The 17,955-nt window shown below is 42.0% G+C and overlaps 1 protein-coding gene and 1 long non-coding RNA gene across 3 annotated transcripts; one reads left to right on the forward strand and one right to left on the reverse strand.

Moving 5' to 3' along the window:
* Positions 1-228: 228 nt before the first annotated feature.
* Positions 229-14,100, reverse strand: b4galt6 (UDP-Gal:betaGlcNAc beta 1,4- galactosyltransferase, polypeptide 6). Of its 2 annotated transcripts, none has more exons than XM_083672247.1 (9): positions 13,371-14,100; positions 9,279-9,395; positions 8,952-9,065; positions 7,016-7,140; positions 6,657-6,773; positions 6,125-6,312; positions 5,162-5,284; positions 4,956-5,057; positions 229-4,321 (listed from the first exon to the last, which is right to left on the reverse strand). In XM_083672247.1, exons 1-9 carry the CDS (start codon positions 13,483-13,485, stop codon positions 4,174-4,176), a joined length of 1,149 nt encoding a protein of 382 aa, XP_083528373.1. In that variant the 5' UTR covers positions 13,486-14,100; the 3' UTR covers positions 229-4,173. The 2 variants fall into 2 exon arrangements, with proteins under 2 accessions (XP_083528373.1, XP_083528374.1); XM_083672248.1 differs by lacking the exon at positions 13,371-14,100 and adding an exon at positions 10,009-10,027.
* A 1,049-nt stretch (positions 14,101-15,149) lies between these two features.
* LOC310806209 lies at positions 15,150-16,280 on the forward strand. The gene is made up of 3 exons (XR_014554276.1): positions 15,150-15,491; positions 15,618-15,732; positions 16,183-16,280. It is a non-coding gene; the product is annotated as an uncharacterized lncRNA (long non-coding RNA).
* Positions 16,281-17,955: the final 1,675 nt, after the last annotated feature.

Here is a 17,955-nt window from a genome sequence, read left to right on the forward strand (position 1 = left end):
TGACCATGCTTATGCAAATAAAGAGCAGGTAAACAGCTGACTCGGCCTTGCTTTGTCTAACTCATTATTCTTGTTTCATTTCAGCACTGTGTATCAGGGTTCTTAAGAAAGCAAATAAAGATGACTCTGGGAGTGTCGTATCTGGGTCCTTACACAATATTGTTAGTGTTACCATGGGAGTAATGATGGTAGATGGAGACAAACAAAGAAAAGACAGGCACTTCAGGGGTGTTTCTCAGAACATGGCAATGAAGGTGTTTATTCATCTTCTGTTGACAAAAAAAACAATTTTACAAAGTCCAACAGTTCAACTCTAGACTCTTTTACTGGCTGTTACCAAGGAATTGTGGAAGATTGACAAGATAGCTAAGTTCATCATGTAGAGTTGTCCACATTGTCTGAGTGGGGCAGAACTCTAGCACATGCGTATAGCCAATGAATTGCAGAACAAGATGAAGCTGCGAAACTGAGCATGTGCAGAGTAGGCGCTACATTGAATTAAGGTCATTTTCCCTCCTATTGACAAGGTCTCCAGTTCATATTTCCACACAATCTTAGAATTACAAACCCCATAAGTCAAATGAATATGCCTTACATACTTAATGAGCAAATAGATGATTTGTAGACAATTCTGACACTTCCATTGACGTCCATTTGAAAAAGTCATAACTTGGTCTAAGTATTCCTGCACTTGCTTGCGGACGGTAGTAACACAAGAGTCTACCCTCTCACTCCGCCTATTTCTCTCTGCTGAGACAGAGCAGAGCATAGCGAAGAGACCAGAGAACTGAGTCCAAAGATTGTACATGTCATGGTCAAAGCAGCCAGAGTACAGACCTCTTGATTGGACAGCAGAAACACTGGATACAGCCAATCAGTGATATACACCAACACAGACAGGATAGGAGCACTTTCGGCTCCTTTTGGAATTCTACTCAGCCCCGTTGTCATGGAAATGTTTCATGTGTCTCAATCAGAGCTCCTGACTGAAAATGGAAAATTGAAGAAAAAAAAAAATACATGTGCACTCTAACTTCAGTTTAAAACAATCCAAACCTTTACCTTTCAAATCAAGAATGCAAAGTGAAAAACAGTCTGAAAATAAAAAAAAACTAAATGAGAATTAAAAAATAATAAACTCAAGGCACAGATATGAATACTGCAAAATGTAATACTCTACATTACAATTGTGTAATGGTGAATATCATTTGAAATGTTCTATCTACTTTTTGGATATTCAAACAACCAATACAGGCCAAAAGGTGTGTGTGTATGTGTGTGTGTGTGTGTGTGTGTGTGTGTGTGTGTATGTGTGTATGTGTGTGTGTGGTCAGGGTTTTTTGCTCCCCCAGGTAGGCTGGGTGTAAACCCCCCAGTGACCGGGTGTAGCCAGCACACTGCCTGGCAACCCCCCACCTGTCCCACTCCCACCTCGAGCTCCCCTCAGAGGCAAGAACAGTATGTACAACTCAGAATACTGATCCTAGATCAGATCTAGTGATGGGTGCTTTCTCTAACTCATATCTTAATACTGCTCCCTGAAGGGAGCACATATAGTCTACACTTCACAGAAAAAACTGATCCCTTCCCCAGCAAAGGAAATGAGGGGATCCAGACAGCACGCTCAGACTGTCCCTGCTACAGTAACTCAGCTCATAGTGTAATCAGGAGGGGGACAGCTAGGCTTTCAAGATTTTATCATATGTTTATAAGAAAACAAACAAAACAACAAGGGTATTTATCCTCTTATGCAAAATCTGTTACTGAGCAAAAGGCATAGCACAAGAGAAGCCCCTGTTCCTGAACACTGACCTACATCCCCGTAACACCTGACCCTGTTCCCTAACACTATCGGATTCATCTCAACACTGAAGAGAAGAGCTGCAGAGAAGCTGGGAGCAGAATGAAAGAGGAGGTAGAAGAAGACGACGAAGGAAAGAGGAGTAGAAGAAGTATGAGAGGCAGAAGAATGATGGGTGGCAGAAGTGGACTTTGGCACAGTTCACCTCCAATAGAATGTCTTATTTATGACTCCATTTCTCTCCTAACCTCACTTCATTGGTCAGATATACACACACACACACACTGAGGTTAATGCAACCATTGTAGCTACAGGGCCAAATCAAATACAGACTTTAGCCTGTTGCTTCAGCCACTTAGCTTAAGCAGAAATTACTCTGTAAACATCTACAGGAAGCTCCTTAGCAGTGCTGGGAAAGAGAGTAGGGATCAAGCTCCGGACGGACGGGAGCGTCCGGGTCAAATCCCCCTCAGTAGCCAGCAGTCTCACAACACTGTGAAGGAGGGAGCCTGGCTGTTTTCATAGAGACACACATTAGAAAAATCAACTCAACGTCACAAGCAAATCAACATCTTAAATATGAAATGTATGGGTAAAAATATAAACTATGTACAAGAGAAAAACGGCTTACGACAGGTACAAAAAAATCAACTGCTGACATTTTTCCAGCTATCTTTGTAGTGCTCAAAACTTTAAACAATTTAAAGTCTTCATGGCCCAAGTTTCTGTCTGTGCCATTCAAGAACAGCAATAGCTTTAGCCATAGGATCAGCTACTGTTCTCTCATTCTGGCCCCACTCACTGCCACACAAGCTTATTAGGAACACACCACAGTTCAGACACACATCCACAGTAAAACACCAACCAGTCCAAACTGCAAACTCCACGCGCATTACCGTATGGTACAGCCCACAATGCCAAACGTACGCTCAAACGCATGGTCAAGTACCACACACACACACACACACACACACACACACACACACACACACACACACACACACACACACACACACACACACACACACACACACACACACACACACACACACACACACACACACACTTCTGAAACCATAATTCTGCACCAGATGCACTGGTCTGCAGCACACACTCCTGCCGTAATCGCAGGCCACACACACTTAAGGAAGAATGACGGTCAGGAACATGTCAGCGTTTAGCAGCTACTGTCCTGTCTCCGCTCCTGCTGGGGAGCACTATTGTCAGTTTAGTCTTTTTCACACAGTGCACCTCAAAAGAGAGAAAGAAAAAAAAAAAAAACTACAAAGGCAAAAATGTAAAATATACACATCTTGAAATGATAAAAAATAAATTATGTTTTAACAAAAAAAACATCTGGTAACAAAATAAATTAAGGCATGCAAAAGATAATGTCAACCGAGAGATGTTGATTTCTTTTTTTCTTTTTAAGCAAAACGTCCGTCTATGTTAGAACATCTTCCCATTTGGAAGAACCACTCACTCTGTTAAATCCTCAGAAAGAAGATAGCTGCCAAAACAAAATTCAAATCCACTGGAATATAACTGTAATAATGCTCGAGCGTTAAAAGGCCGATATTTACATCCGTGTTCTGTGCTCGAGCTTTAAGAGGCCAGTATTTACATATGTGTTCTGTGCATGCGGTCTCAGCAGTGCAGCAAAGGAACGGCAAACGCTCATCATGTGACACAGACAGGAGTGCTTTAAAATGTCCATTAAAAAAAAGCAAAAAAAAAGAAAATAAATACAAAGAAAAAGAACATATTCAAAAATGTACATCACAGACAAATAAGTCACCTTCACTTTCTTTGCTCCTCTTAAGGAATATTATTCAGCTTTTAAAAATAATGATGTGTGTAAAAATTAATATTAAGTGAGACAAAAAGTGTCTGTTGGCTTCTAATGTGATACTAAGAAAGCGCTGCTGAGCTGAGGGAGCCGTGGGTTCTGAGCCTGCGACTTTAAGGCTTTGCAGTAAACATCAGATCTGAAATGCTGCCCCTCCCTCCAAATATGAAGTGTGATGTGAATTTATTAGCTAAAGCCAGCATGGACACATAGACATGCAGTGACACACACTTACACACACACTCTTTTTCACACACACTTACACTCTCTCTCTCTCTCACACACACACACAAACACAAACACACACACACACAATCAATTGTTCGATTTAACAGACCCTATGTTCCTTCCTCTCACATATTTTTGTTGTGTTTTTCTTGGCAGCGTTACATGGTGTGCCTCCCAACCCCTCCCATCCCCCGTTGTGGGTCCCGGTGGGAGCGTGAGGACGTTTTTTCTTTTTCTTTTTTTTTCTTTTTTTTGGGGGGGGGGGGGGGGAGGCTGTATCAGTGAAGGGGGCAGTTCAGTAGTCTGCTATGGGGGCCAGATCAGGGTGCAGGTCCACGGTGATGTTCTTGTACAGGCTGCTCAGGGAGATCTCAGGGGTGTAGTTCAGGTTGTTCAGGCCGTCCAGGTGCTGCCTCTCTTTGGAATACCGCAGGAGCTTATACCTGCAGAGAGTGGAGGGGGGGAGGAGGGTTAATATTGAATTAATTAATCCAGCATTGAATTAGGGAATCCAATTACACCACAGGGACAACCTTACTAGCTTTAATGATAATGAATCCACTTGTATCTGGAAAGGGAAACCTTAAAGCACAGGAGGAGAGAACTTGTTCAGGAGAACTTGATCAGTGTTATCTAAATATCTGTACACAAAGCAAAAGGAACTTGGCCATTGAACGGGGGGTTCAAACCTCCTCAATGCTGGCACAGCAAACACACATGCACATACACGATCCCTGCCACCGGTCAGGTAAGCAACCTCTATACTATCAACTATAGCTGTTGGGAGTGTGTACACGGGCAAGTACAACCTCAGAGGTTTGATAGTCGACTAGTCACAGCCAAAGCAGTGTTCTTGTTGACTGTTTGATAGCATAACATATTTCAAGGGGAAAGGTTACACTTAAAAAGGAGATCTGCACTGCTAGCCAGTGTCTGGGTTGGCAGCCAATTTTTCAGACACTTCCAGTGTAAGCCACGCCCACCCAAATAATGATCCGAATACAGATACCAATACTGAGGGTTGAACATAGAGAGATACAGACAGTGACCTGTCAGTGCACCCTACGGTGTACTAACCTTCCCAGGAACTGCACCTCCCCTCTGTGATGGTGTGGAATAGACTTGTACTTCCCCATCTCTCCCTCTGGCCGCGTCACGTTGAGCCCAGCATAGTGCACTCTGGATGAGGAACAAAGAAGAATTGAACACACATACCATCTACACAAGGCTTTGAGTGAGCATGGGCTGGATGGTTGATGGACTTGTTCCTGAAGGTCACTGACCTGTTCCACAGGTCATCATCCTCTCCTCCCCAGCCCCAGAATGCATTGGGAAAGCCATTGATCTTGCGGAACTGCTCCACTGTCACTCCACTCACTCCCCCAAAGAACTCACTGTAGGGAAGTCTGTATAATAAGAAAAAAAGAAAAGAAAAGAAAGAAAAAAAAGAAAGAAAAAGCACAGGGTTAAACATACACACAAACACATGCCTTTAACACACATCACACACGCAACACAGGGGGACACAACAACAACGCCTAGCTCTCCCCGGGGAGAAAGTCTTTCAACAAAATGACAAGAGAGGAAAAATCAAAAGAAAGCATCCTTACCATTCATTATCACAGGAAAGCACCAGGTAACAAGACATGTCTGGCTGTGTTACAACACACCACTAGACAAAAACACACTGACACACACATTTCATGTGTCCCAAGGGATTTGCAAGACAGCTGGCAAAACAGAAATAAAACATATGGTCAACTAAGAGTTAATGTCATCAAAAGTGACATACTAATACATGGGTATGTGTGGCAAATACAACATCTTTTCTGTTTTATACATCTTTTTTGTTTGTTTACTCCAAACTCAAACCAAAAACGGCATGTGTCCCTGCTGGGCCTGTATAAAAAGCTGGGCCACCAGGCTGGTTCATAAAGAGTATGGAATGAACAGCAGGACAGTGGAGTCCCCCTCAGTGGCTTGCTCCCTAGCAGCATCTGAACTCCACATGTTCTAAGAGATCATCACCTCTCCACAGCTCATTTAGTTCACTGTCTAAAACCAGAGTGAGAGGTGTAACCTTCTTGATGGAGAACACGGCTGGAATGTTTCTGTCACACCGGTGCCAAGTGTGTTCAGTCACATGCAGCTACATATCTGGCAAGATCACTTGTATGGCGTCTTTTATTGGCAGGTCTAACTGTGGTTTTGCAACATGCGGGCCCTTGTCACGTTTGATAACTTACATGTACATGTACTTGTCTAGCTTGGCGGCGAAGTGGCGAGGCATCTGACCACAACCGTAGTAGTTGCGGTCATTCTCTGGGATGTGGTCGACGTCGTGGAACACCAGACAGTCCCAGTCCAGATCCTTCATGGCCTCCCGGAAGCCCACGTTGAACAGCATGGCTCTGTTGAAGGGCTGGTTGCCAGACTGACACAGAGAGAGACAGAGCTGGAGCAGTGTGCCTTCAACTGAACTGTTGCATTCATAAATGCACTCACTGTACTGTAAGTGGCTTTGGATAAACGCATCTGTTAAACGGCATATTATACGCCCTGCTTAAGTAATGGGACAGTGAAGCATTTTGTCTCTACACTCCAAAAGTTTCGGAGTCTGATTCAAAATTAAAAGTTTAAATCAAACAAGTACTATGAGGTTAAAATAGAGATTTTCCGCTTTTATTTGATGGTATTTGTGTTCAACTTATTCAAACTTTTGGAGTATACAGCCAAAAGAAGAAAAAATGCTACACACACACACACACACAGCTGTACCTGCTCGATGACGTAGTAGGCAAACTGCAGCCTCTGTCTCTGGAGCATGGGTGTGAGGTGCTGAAACAGGATGGGCAAGTGCTCATGGCGGTTGCGGAACGGAATGAGAATGGCCACCTAAAGAGAAGAAAGGAAAAGATAGAGAGTGGAGACATCCCCACACAACTACAGTAAGTATACGCTGATGTGCTCTTAATACAGGCATGTGTGCATCTACAATGAAATACTTCCATTCAAACGTCATCTTCAGTGCATTTCACATGATTTCCACAACTTATCATAACTTAAGAACAATGCTATTAAAAAGGAGGACAATTAAACCAATGACTGACTAACAGACAGACAGACACAGACACAACCTTCCAACGTGGTTTGCAGTCTTTTGGTTTCCAGTGGCCCCCGAACTGAACATCCAGATACTTGGAGAACTTCAGATCTATCTCCTCCATGGGAATCTCAGTCATGTTAACATCCATAGGACCCTCTACACAAAGGCACCACACAACACAGAAACAACACATCAGCAAACACATCTGAGCCCCATTGTATTCATCAAGAACAGTCTTCTGTAACTACAGGTATATGACAAGCTTTCATCAATAACATGTTTTCAGACCCTGTTAGTAAAGGCTACGCAGAGAATAATAATAACAATACAATTTATTTGTAGACCACCTTTCAATTGATACAGAAATCACAAAGCTCTGTATATCAGCAACCATAGGTTTTCTAGAGAAAAAATAAACATAAAAAAAAGAGGCTAAAAGCTTTAAGCAAGATATTAAAAACGGATAGGGGACTATACTACAATAATACAATTATACAACAAAGTATAAACAGTAGGACTAGAAACATTGCATAGAACCAACAAAAGACACCACAACAAAGACCACATTTTAACAAAAACCAGTTGGTAAAAATGAGCCTTTAGCCCAGACTTAAAAAGAGTGATGGTATGGGACATAGAGGGGGAGAAGTTTAGCGACAGAGGTGGACACATACAAAGAATCCAGTCTACTAGTGCTGGAAAAGACAGAGCGATTGGCAATTAAATGCTATCTTGTAAGATGGAGCTGGAACAGAAGTGAGAGGCCCAGGCAGGCAGACAGAGAGAGGTCTGATCATATGGTGTGTGTCTGCTCAGTCTGAGCCCACCAAACAGAGCTTAAAAAAATCCCAATTCCCAGCCCTCCACAGTTTGTCTTCAGATTTCACTGATACATCAGGGATTATGGGTAATGCAATACAGTTAAATGTAGCCAAAGCTCCCATTAAGATAAGGAAACAAACCTTGAGCGAGAAGGAGTGTGTGACAGAGAGAGAGAGAGAGAGAGAGAGAGAGACCTAATCAGATGAGTGAAGGCAGCACCATGGAGTCGTTACATAATAATATGACCTGATCGTAAACCATATTAAGGCTTCATAGGATTAGGAAGCGTTCTATTGAAATCCAATCAGAGCTCTAGGCTAATCCTGAGAGGGAGATTAAGCACCATGTCTACCAGATAACCCAGTGGCAGGGCTCTAAATTGCAACCAAAAAAAGTGCAGTGGAACCTGGAACTTTGATTTGGGAGCGCGTGCGACTGCGACCATCATCAGAAAATGACATGCCGTAGCGGTACTTAAATGTGTTCTCTGTTGGCATGAATCGCCTCCTCCTTCTCGTCAAATGTCTCAACTTGAAGCTTTCGATTTGTTAGGTAATGTAGGGGGGGAAAGGAGATTGGATGTTTCTATTATGACCTTTTACCTTTGTAAGCAAACTATTTATTTTAAAACATTTTTGAGAAGATATTTTGCACATATTCTCATTCACATCAAACTGTCGTCGGCAGCGGCAACATTTCAAACAATCACAATACAGGGTTTATGCCTGAACTTCAAAAGGCATCTATGTAAAACGGCCATAATCTGTCCAACTGTTAGGGGAAGAAAGAACATGCTTGAGAGACCATGCATCCAGATGGGCAATCAGGTTAGTGCTGGTTTACATGCACACACAAGGGATGTGGGTAACCAATAACGCAGCCCATATTGGATTGAATCCTTTGCTTCTCTGTAATTCCTCTGTCATGACTAATATGATTCACCCCTAATATATAGCAGGCCTATAACGATCTACTAGACCTATGTAAACCCCTGTGTTTAGGGGGTGCTCTTAAAACATGTTTGGGTGCTCCTAAATGTTCTAGTTTGGGAGCACTGTTGCTACCAAGTGGAAAAGTTCATTTTGAGCCCTGCCCAGTGGGAAACAGTCAGAAGGTAAATGCTTGGCTTATTATGGCATACGCACTCATAGAAGGTAAGCGTTCGGGGCAGGGGAGGTTCTGGGCGTAGGTGAAGTTCTCAGGGAGGTATGTGGTTGGCTGGACCATGTATTCACTGGAGTTGCTGCCGTCTGGGTAATCTGAGAAGAAACAAAAAAACAACTAAAGTATTTAAAAAGTCTAACTTTCCAATCTTCCTTTGAAGACCAGGAAGAGCTGTTAGAAAGACACATTAGTGGTGGGTGAGACAGAGGGGTGTGTGTGTGTGTGTGTGTGTGTGTGTGTGTGTGTTTAGCGTGGGGAGGGTTCAGATGGCAGCTGTAGGAGTGGAGTAGGTGAGGTGTCTCACTCACCTGTGCCGTTTAGGGTGCTGTTCTTATTGGTGTACAATCTAATCATCTGGCCAATGGTCCTCACATTGTCCCTCAACATGATGCCCTGGGCTTGCACCATGAAGAAGTATGTGTTGGCTGAGAGTGAGAGAGAGAGAGAGAAAAAGAGAGAGAGAGAAGTTTAGTCACTTTGACTCGTTCAATTACACCCCTCTCACATACCAGCATGGTGACTGCACTGAAGTGCAGTACCAGTAAATTAACCATGTTCTCATGTCATCAGCGTAAAAGCTTTCCCCCTCTTGGACGTAAAAGGAACAACCTTAGCTGTCAACCAATGCCACTGTTTAACTCAGACGACAAAACAGCGAGATAAGAGTCTCCTGTGAGGCAGGAAATCACCGTCTCCAATGGCTACAGACAGCAGGGCCAGAGCCAAACACAGCCAGGGCCTCTGAATCATTTATCACCACCACTGCAGTAAAACAGGGTGCACACTGCACACGGCTCATCCATTTACACATATGCACACCTTTTCACCTGACACACACATCAACTATACATACACACAAACAAAGCAAAACTAGGGGACTGATACTCCCACCCCCACACCTTCATGCCTTACTCTAACACATGTTACAGAGGACCTCATGTTGATCTCGTAGTGTGTCAGCTCTTTGATCTCAGGCTGAATAGGAGTGCCAGGCATACAATGGGAGTGTTGAATGACAGATACCAGAGAATAGCCTACCTCTCTCAGTGTCTGCTAGTCAGTGCTAGGCCAAATGCGTTACTAAAAACACATGTGTATGTGTGTATCTGCTCCACTAGATGAGAGAGTGCTCAGAGGCGATAAGTCTTATCAGAGAGCAGCCAGACTACCTTGGACGAAGGGAGGGGGCGATTGGTCAGGTCCAAGTTCATTCTGCAGGCTGTTACATTGAACTGTAACATCACTTTCATACATTTAGAGACGTTGTCGCAGAGGGGCAAAATAATGCCAAGTGCCAACTTAACACCTATAGCAGAGTGGCCTGTGAGTAGAGACTACAATCATTCATATTTTAATGAAAATCATTTGATCTTCAGAGTGTGAAGTCAATGGTATCTCTGAAACCATAATCCTTTTACCATATCAGGGTCAATAGTACTGTGCCCCATCACAACTGGGGCATTTAAGGCACTTATTGATGCACAGACACACTCCAGCGGAGAGAGTTTATGTGTAGGCAATATGTGGTGGTTCCAGCAGTCAAACACACACACACACACACTCTCTCTCTCTCTCTCTCACACTCACTCACTCACACACAAACAGAGAGATCACTGCTGCTGACCATGCCTGACCATGTAATACTAACTGTGACCATATAATCCTGCCTCATCCAATCCTGTCACAGATACATAGCAATCACTGGAGAAACTGCCTCTACCAGAGCCTAGAACACACAAAATAAAACAAATGTAGGTACACCCTGACCCTACACACTTGTATAGTCATTACTATATTAATCTATTCCAGGGTCTTGCAGACTGGGTACAAGACAGGTTATCATTATAATGTAATGTAATTGAAATTGTCATATCCAAATTTAAAGTCCAATCTCCCCTAAAGTTACTATACATCCAAAACATTTGTTCAGAACAATAACTTTATGGCTGCAAAACACTTCACTTCATTAGTCAAGCTTCTGCTATATCAGTTGACATCCTCCTAACCCTGCCGCATATTGCTTGAGTTAAGAAATGAGATTCTATCCTGCCATTCCAGCCACAGAGAGAACTGCCAATAGACTGTAACCCACAACATTCAATCACACAGTCCCCTATTTGTGTGCGAGTTCAAAATAAGTCATTTTCCAAGAGCAGACCTAACTTGGCAATGCTACGTCTGCACCACCAGGTGATTTTACTCTCCGTTTAAAAATTACAAATTGACCGATTAGGTTCTCTTGGCTGAAATTGTACACTTGTGGCCAGGCCTGAGAACTGTGCTGCTCATAGATGGTGTGTCTAAAGAAAGAAAGGCAAGGGTTAGGTTTCAGCTTATGGGACAAACAAACACGCCTAGAGCACCCACAGTTACTAAGGGGCGTATGTGGGAGGGACATACAGTGGAAGGGCTACAATTAACAGAGAATTTACTGATATATATCTGGATAAGATGGTAAATTCTGCTAATGAAACTAGGAGCTAAGTTTGGAAAGTGAGCGCTTCTCTAGGCCTTAGGTCTCTAGTTTACGTCGACGCATTCTCCATCCTGTCTGGTGAAACAAAGGCTTGTAAAACATAAGATACATGTATCTTGTGGTCCTTGTCTGCAGGTTATTACATCTCATAGTAGCGTGGTCAAACGTTCTGGCCACAATACTGTCCCAATGGGGACGAGTTGAGAGTTCTAAGTCCGATGCCAAGCAAAATAGCCGTTTTGGGACTTTTGAAACTGTTCAAAATATCCCAAATAATGCAAAATAGTGTACATTTACCTACCAGTTCATGTTATCATTACACTTACTGCAGACAACTCGGTGTTTTCTTCATAGAAACAATAGCGTATAAGCAGTTAGCATTTGTTTACAAGCATAAACGGTTGTGCTTTGCGCAGCAAGCAAATCAAAAAAACGAAGCTTAATAATAAACACATACTTATAACCAGCAATTTGGTGATTTATTACATGAAAAAATAACCGTGAAACAAACGACAAGTCGATCGATATCAAAGAGTGGTTATTTAATTTTTTTGGCCAGCTCCGGAAACAAAATCTAACAAGCCGGATTTGATATGGGTGTCTTCGCCAATGTCTTGTCTACAACAAACTGAAAACCGCTAACATTTTCCGCTTGGGGCTTTTTTTACATTTGTGTAAATAGCAGACGTGCGCCCTAGTTAACTTATCAAGCCAATTGAATTTTCGCCTAGCATAATTATCTCAGTGCCGCCCGAGCGAGACGGAGAGCTAGCCAGGCAATATTTGTCACGGAATCAAAATCCAACAAGCCGAATTTGATGTGTGTGTCTTCGCCAATGTCTTGTCTACAACAAACAGAAAACTGCGAACATTTTCCGCTTGGGTTTTTATTTTATTTGTGTAAATAGCAGACGTGCGCCCTAGTTAAGTTATCAAGCCAATCGAATTTTCCATTCATTTCAGCGAGACGGCTTCACTCGGTATTTCAACCTCCTCCGCCGCTAGGTTGTGAAAAAAGCCTTTTGTCGCGTTAGCGGTTTTCGGGTACTTCTTTAACGTAAATGGAAGCTAATGAAACATGATATGGTCACCAATATTTGAAGTCTGTTAGTTTTACTATATATATATATATATATAAAAAACCTTTTTTGATCTATTGTCGAAATGACTGAACAGTTCAATAACAAAACCGTTGTATTGAAAATGGGCAACTGACCCGGCGAACGGAAAGAAAACAGGATATAAACGGTCGTTTTAGAGTGAGTTTGAGATTAATATTTGTTTTTTGATGCAAATACTATTGTTAAATACCAAAATATCATGGTTTTACAGTTTAAATGTTATTTCACAGAAATCGTCAAAACGGGTTTGACCTGCCTACTCAGTGATTCTCGTGGCCCAATATTTGGTTACATACATGTGTAAAAGACGAGGTAGCCTCATAACCTTTCTTTATTGCCTCAGAAAATCTGGCAACGGATTGAAAGCCAGTTACCAGGGCAATCCCTTTATTGACAGATATTGGATATAATTATTCATGTGTAACTGGCTACGCAAGTCTTTAGACTTGCTTCATGTGAAAAACATATTAATCTAAATAACTTGATTGCTAGATGTTTCATTCAACATAACTAGTATCAGAAGTCATCATGTGGCTTGCAGTAATTATGACTACCACCACACATCTTCCCAAACTATCATGGCATGGTTAGTGTTTACATACAATATTGCTAAACTAACCGTTAGCTAGCTGCCCAAGGTAAATCGTAAACTCTGATTAGCTTTACAGCTTGTTGGCAGCCAGGCAGAGTTGGAGAGCATAATGTATTTGGCACAGGTAATCCAAGGCAATGCTGCTAATCGCATTAATCAATAATTACATTCGTCATTTAAGTTATAAAATGTAGGTTTAAGATGAGCTCACCTATTCCAGGGGCCACATATATGAAGTAGAGGCATGTCGTAGACATGGAGAAGAAAAAAATGAAGGCCAAAAAGGAGCGGTTTGATACCCGCAGCAGCCGCCTCCAATTCACCATATTTGCTTAAACCCGCTTGTCTCTTGCTGATAATCCCATAAAATATACTGTTTTGATAAAATACAAAGTCCTTAAATTGATATACTAAAAGAAGCAGATATCGTCATCCAAACTCAATGCACCGAAACGGCCCGCATCGTTAGCACTGGGGATGCAGCGAAAAGCCTAGTGCTAGCTAGGTTAGCTAGCTAGTCAGTCCGGAAAAACCTATGGCTTTCCCCTGTCAAGAAATTTCCAGATCGAAAAAAACGGGCCTGTATCACTATCATTGAGGCACTGTAAAGCCTCGCCGATCGGGCATACTGAAACCGTTAGCTACTGATATGGTTAATTGCACAATACTAGTTTCTTAAGAATACTCGTGATACTGTTCCATGATGTTTAGATATGTATTTTCTCGCCGGCGACGAAGATTTGAAAAAGATCATGGATGAAACGGGTCTGTGCCTCTGCCCCCTCCCACACAGCCTCGGCGATGTTTCCAAAACACTCACTTGGCAAGCTAGCTAGCTACTTAACCAAATCACGCATAGCAGAGAGCAATAACACTGAGGGATTTGGCTGTAATATCGGGCAATTCTGAAAGCGCCAGATGTACATTTGTGCGAGAAATTACAGCGAAAAACAGATCCAATAAAAAAAAATCAGGTTTCATTCCATCTCATTTTTGCTGGCGCTGCAGACACGGTTTCCGGTGGGTGTAGCCGGTCCCTGGATCCGTACCCCACCACCCCACCGAGATTAGTGTAATTGCAGACCGCAATTCGGGGCGTTTCTTTGTATCTCGTTTCTTTGCTCTGTCCGTGGCCGTTTTTTGTCTTTCTTTTTTTTTTCTTTTGCAAGAAAGCAGTTAAGAGTAGATTTCGACAATGTCGGTAATCTTGCAAAGAAACACACTATTTTTGGGTCTTCTCAACGCGTTCAGTAAATGAACCACTTTAGCTAGCCAATTATTTATTTACTTGAAGTCGCTATAATTGGATACAGATACCTGGGAAGCTGTTAGGTATGTTGAATAGCTAATTGATATTGACACCTAACGTCCCCGAAATATGAATCACAATCTTGCAAGCTAATCAGTTGACTTAGTTAGCGCTGATATGGCTGATAGTAGACATAAGGCTGTAACACAAATGTGAGCTATTAGGGGTTGACTGTGTATCAAATGTGTTTGAGTATGGATCAAGTACATTTCACTCAAGCTCCGGATGAAATTATATAATGACATGGAATGTGTCGGAGCTAATTTCACTCCAACTCCTATTCACTCTCTTTCCCTCTTTCCTTCCGATTGCATTGTCCAGGCATGTGTGGTAACAACACTTGTGTATGTGTTTATCTACAGTGTAATCCACATGTATGTTGTGTCTGTTTGTTTTTGTAGGTGGCTTTCCTATGAGCAAGGCAGGGCAGCCCTGGTTGATGAGCAAGGTGGGGCAGGTGTGTGTGTGTGTGTGTGTGTGTGTGTGTGTGTGTGTGTGTGTGTGTGTGTGTGTGTGTTCGTTCATTAGTGCTTGTCAAGATCTGTGGTGCATGAGGTGTGTATTTTATCAATGTGGGTTATTCTGAATAGCCATACAATATGTTTTGTACAAAAAAGGGTGTTCTTTGTGACTCATCTCTCTTTCTCTCTCTCTCCTGAGATTAGTATTTGAGCCCTAGGCCATCAGCAGACTGAGGCAGAGACACACACACCCTCCTGGGCAGCTTGGGGTTGACAGTGACACCCCCGTACCACATCAGTACCACAGCGCAAGTCCCTACTCTACTTTTCAATATGTTCTTTTAAACTTCATATTCACAACCATCTTTTGCATAGTTGCTAATATGTAGGTTGATTTTTGGTAATACATTTTAATCGACAGAGCTGTCTTTTAACTTTGAGGGGGCTTTGTGGCTGTTACCAGGATCTAACTGACAACTTTGATTGAACCTTGCTGTCAGGAACAGACTGACTTCATTGGGGCCGGTATGAGAACACAACTTTGAATCTGCAACATACTATGGTAGGACCTGCTTCTACTGCATAGCAGAGTTAAAATACTGTTAGGTTCAGACTAGACCCATTGACATATTCATATACTCTCTCTTTCTCTTTCTCTCTCTCTCTCTCTCTCTCTCTCTCTGTCTAGGTAAGCCCCTCTGCAGGGTCTGTCTGGCCTTCTGTTATCCTTCTGCTACTCCGCACCGCTGAGCATCATTGCCCGTCCTTCCATCATGAACACTACTGACGATGAGACCTTAAAGGTGCAATCTGTAATTCAAACAACAACAAAGTGAACTCCCTGCCACTTTTTTGGTAAACAGCTGAAGGATGGGGCAGGAGAAATGTAACCACTTTAAATTTCATAGACAGAGCTATGGATGCAAGGACTGGCCATCCATAAAATCAAAAATATTTATATAAAAATATATAACTTTTTAAGCTATACAGTGTGTGTTTACAATTGCATTGTTTACAAACAATGGAGTAAAACAAGCTTACATTTTGGGTTCTGATGGTTGATCGAAGCTCATCAGGCATTTATAAATTATATTCTTCCAGAATCAATGGCTATACTGTATATCATTAAATTAGAAGTCAAAGAATATATGTACCAATTACTGATTGGCCCTTTAAATGAGAAAACATTAACTCCCATGATGATGGCTGTTGAGCGCATTAATTTGTTACCTTTGTTTTTCCTTGTTTTACAGACAACATCAAGCATGCATGTCAGAGGTGCAAGGACAGCTGCATAATAAATACATTTTATTTTAGCAATTGTACATAATAGCTACTGTGTAGCAATTAGATGTATTTACTGCTGTGTTAAATGGTGCTACAAAATAAATATTTAACCATTGAACCATTGGTGAATGGATATTTTAGCTCTAAATTTATCTTTGTAGATAACACACCAATTGTCATGGTAACTGGATATTGTGATCAAGTGTAAAGTAGACATGGATTAATTTGCAGCGACATAAGTGACATGTAAGAATATGGTACTGTCGGTGCATAATGTCAGTCATCTAAATGTCTGTGTAGCCTACATGTTGAGTATTCTTTTACCTTCCATTACTTGTTATACAACTGATACTTTTACTGTAGCAGATTAATGCATGTATTTACAGGGTAAAATTTTAGTTAATCGTTAATTCTTACCCAATAGTTGTTATTGTTACCCTGTTCTTTCTGAAAAATACCTGCTTAAGGGACAAAGCATGGGAACTGACCAATGGCAGGCATCAATGGGCGTTTCGTGATATCAAGGAACGCCCATAGGAAGAAACGCCCGAAGTGTGGTCTGCAAATACTCCACACCCGTCATTTGTCACCATGGCAACCATTTGGGCTGAAGTAAGGGAATGTGGGTTCATGAGGTCCCTCCTCCCCAAAACATAAGGTTGTGATTTGATATGTCATTCATATTGTATTCATATTATGTTCTGGATCTACTCTCATAGGAATAACTGCTATCTCATTATACAAAATGTTCAAAATGCCATGGCAGCAGACGTAGAGAGAGACTATCCTCATTCCCTGTGTCCCATGAGAGGCACGTTCCACTCTTCATCCACCATGGGCCGTCTCACTTCATCATCCACTCAAACATCACTTGGTCGTCTTCATCCAAACATCCAGTATTACCCCCTGTTCTCCGTAGGCTACTCCTCACCCATCTAAGTGAAACACCTGAGGCTGGTATAGCATGATGGCCTCTACTACCAGCAGACCTGTGCGTGCACCGAAGTGGTCGCGCCTGATTTTTGTCTCTTTCTGGTGCGCTGCTAATGCGGAAAGGCCAACTTACAAAACAACCATCAATTGAACTATATAGGCCTACGCGTTAATGACCTGTGCCGAACACGAGGCAGAATATTCAGCACACGTAATTTGCCATTGCCATTGCCCATATAGGCTACCTATAAAACTTTTTAAAATCTTCCCCATAATGATGACTTGCAGGGACATGAAAATGATTATTGACATTAATTAGATAAGTCAAACCAATCATACAGTATTTATCGTATATGTTTGCTGTCCTCCAGGATGAAATCGGGAGGGGACTGTGTATCCGTTCGTATTTCACACGCGATATCTCAGACGAAACGTCGGTGAATGGTGCATCTTGCCATAGAGATCCGGCATTTACAAAATTACACTGATTGGCCCAAGGGGGGTGCTATAATAAACAACTCCTGTCCTGTTGGAGTTGTAGTCAGGACATTTTGTACATATTTGTACAACATGTATATACTCAAGAAGAAATAAGAAAGCTTGGTTAATTGTTAAAACGGACTAAAATATAATTGCTGGCATAAGCCTAATTCGCATAAAAGTGCATGCCTTAGATATTCTCAACTCCGATTATTTTGCAAGTACTTGATAATAATTTATGGTGAGTAATCACACAGTAAAATAATTTCAATTTCGCTTGGCAAACGGTTTAATAGTTTACTGCTATTGACAGATAATATACAGAC

The sequence above is a fragment of the Argentina silus genome (assembly GCF_951799395.1).
Source record: "Argentina silus genome assembly, chromosome: 6".
Classification (NCBI taxonomy): domain Eukaryota; kingdom Metazoa; phylum Chordata; class Actinopteri; order Argentiniformes; family Argentinidae; genus Argentina; species Argentina silus.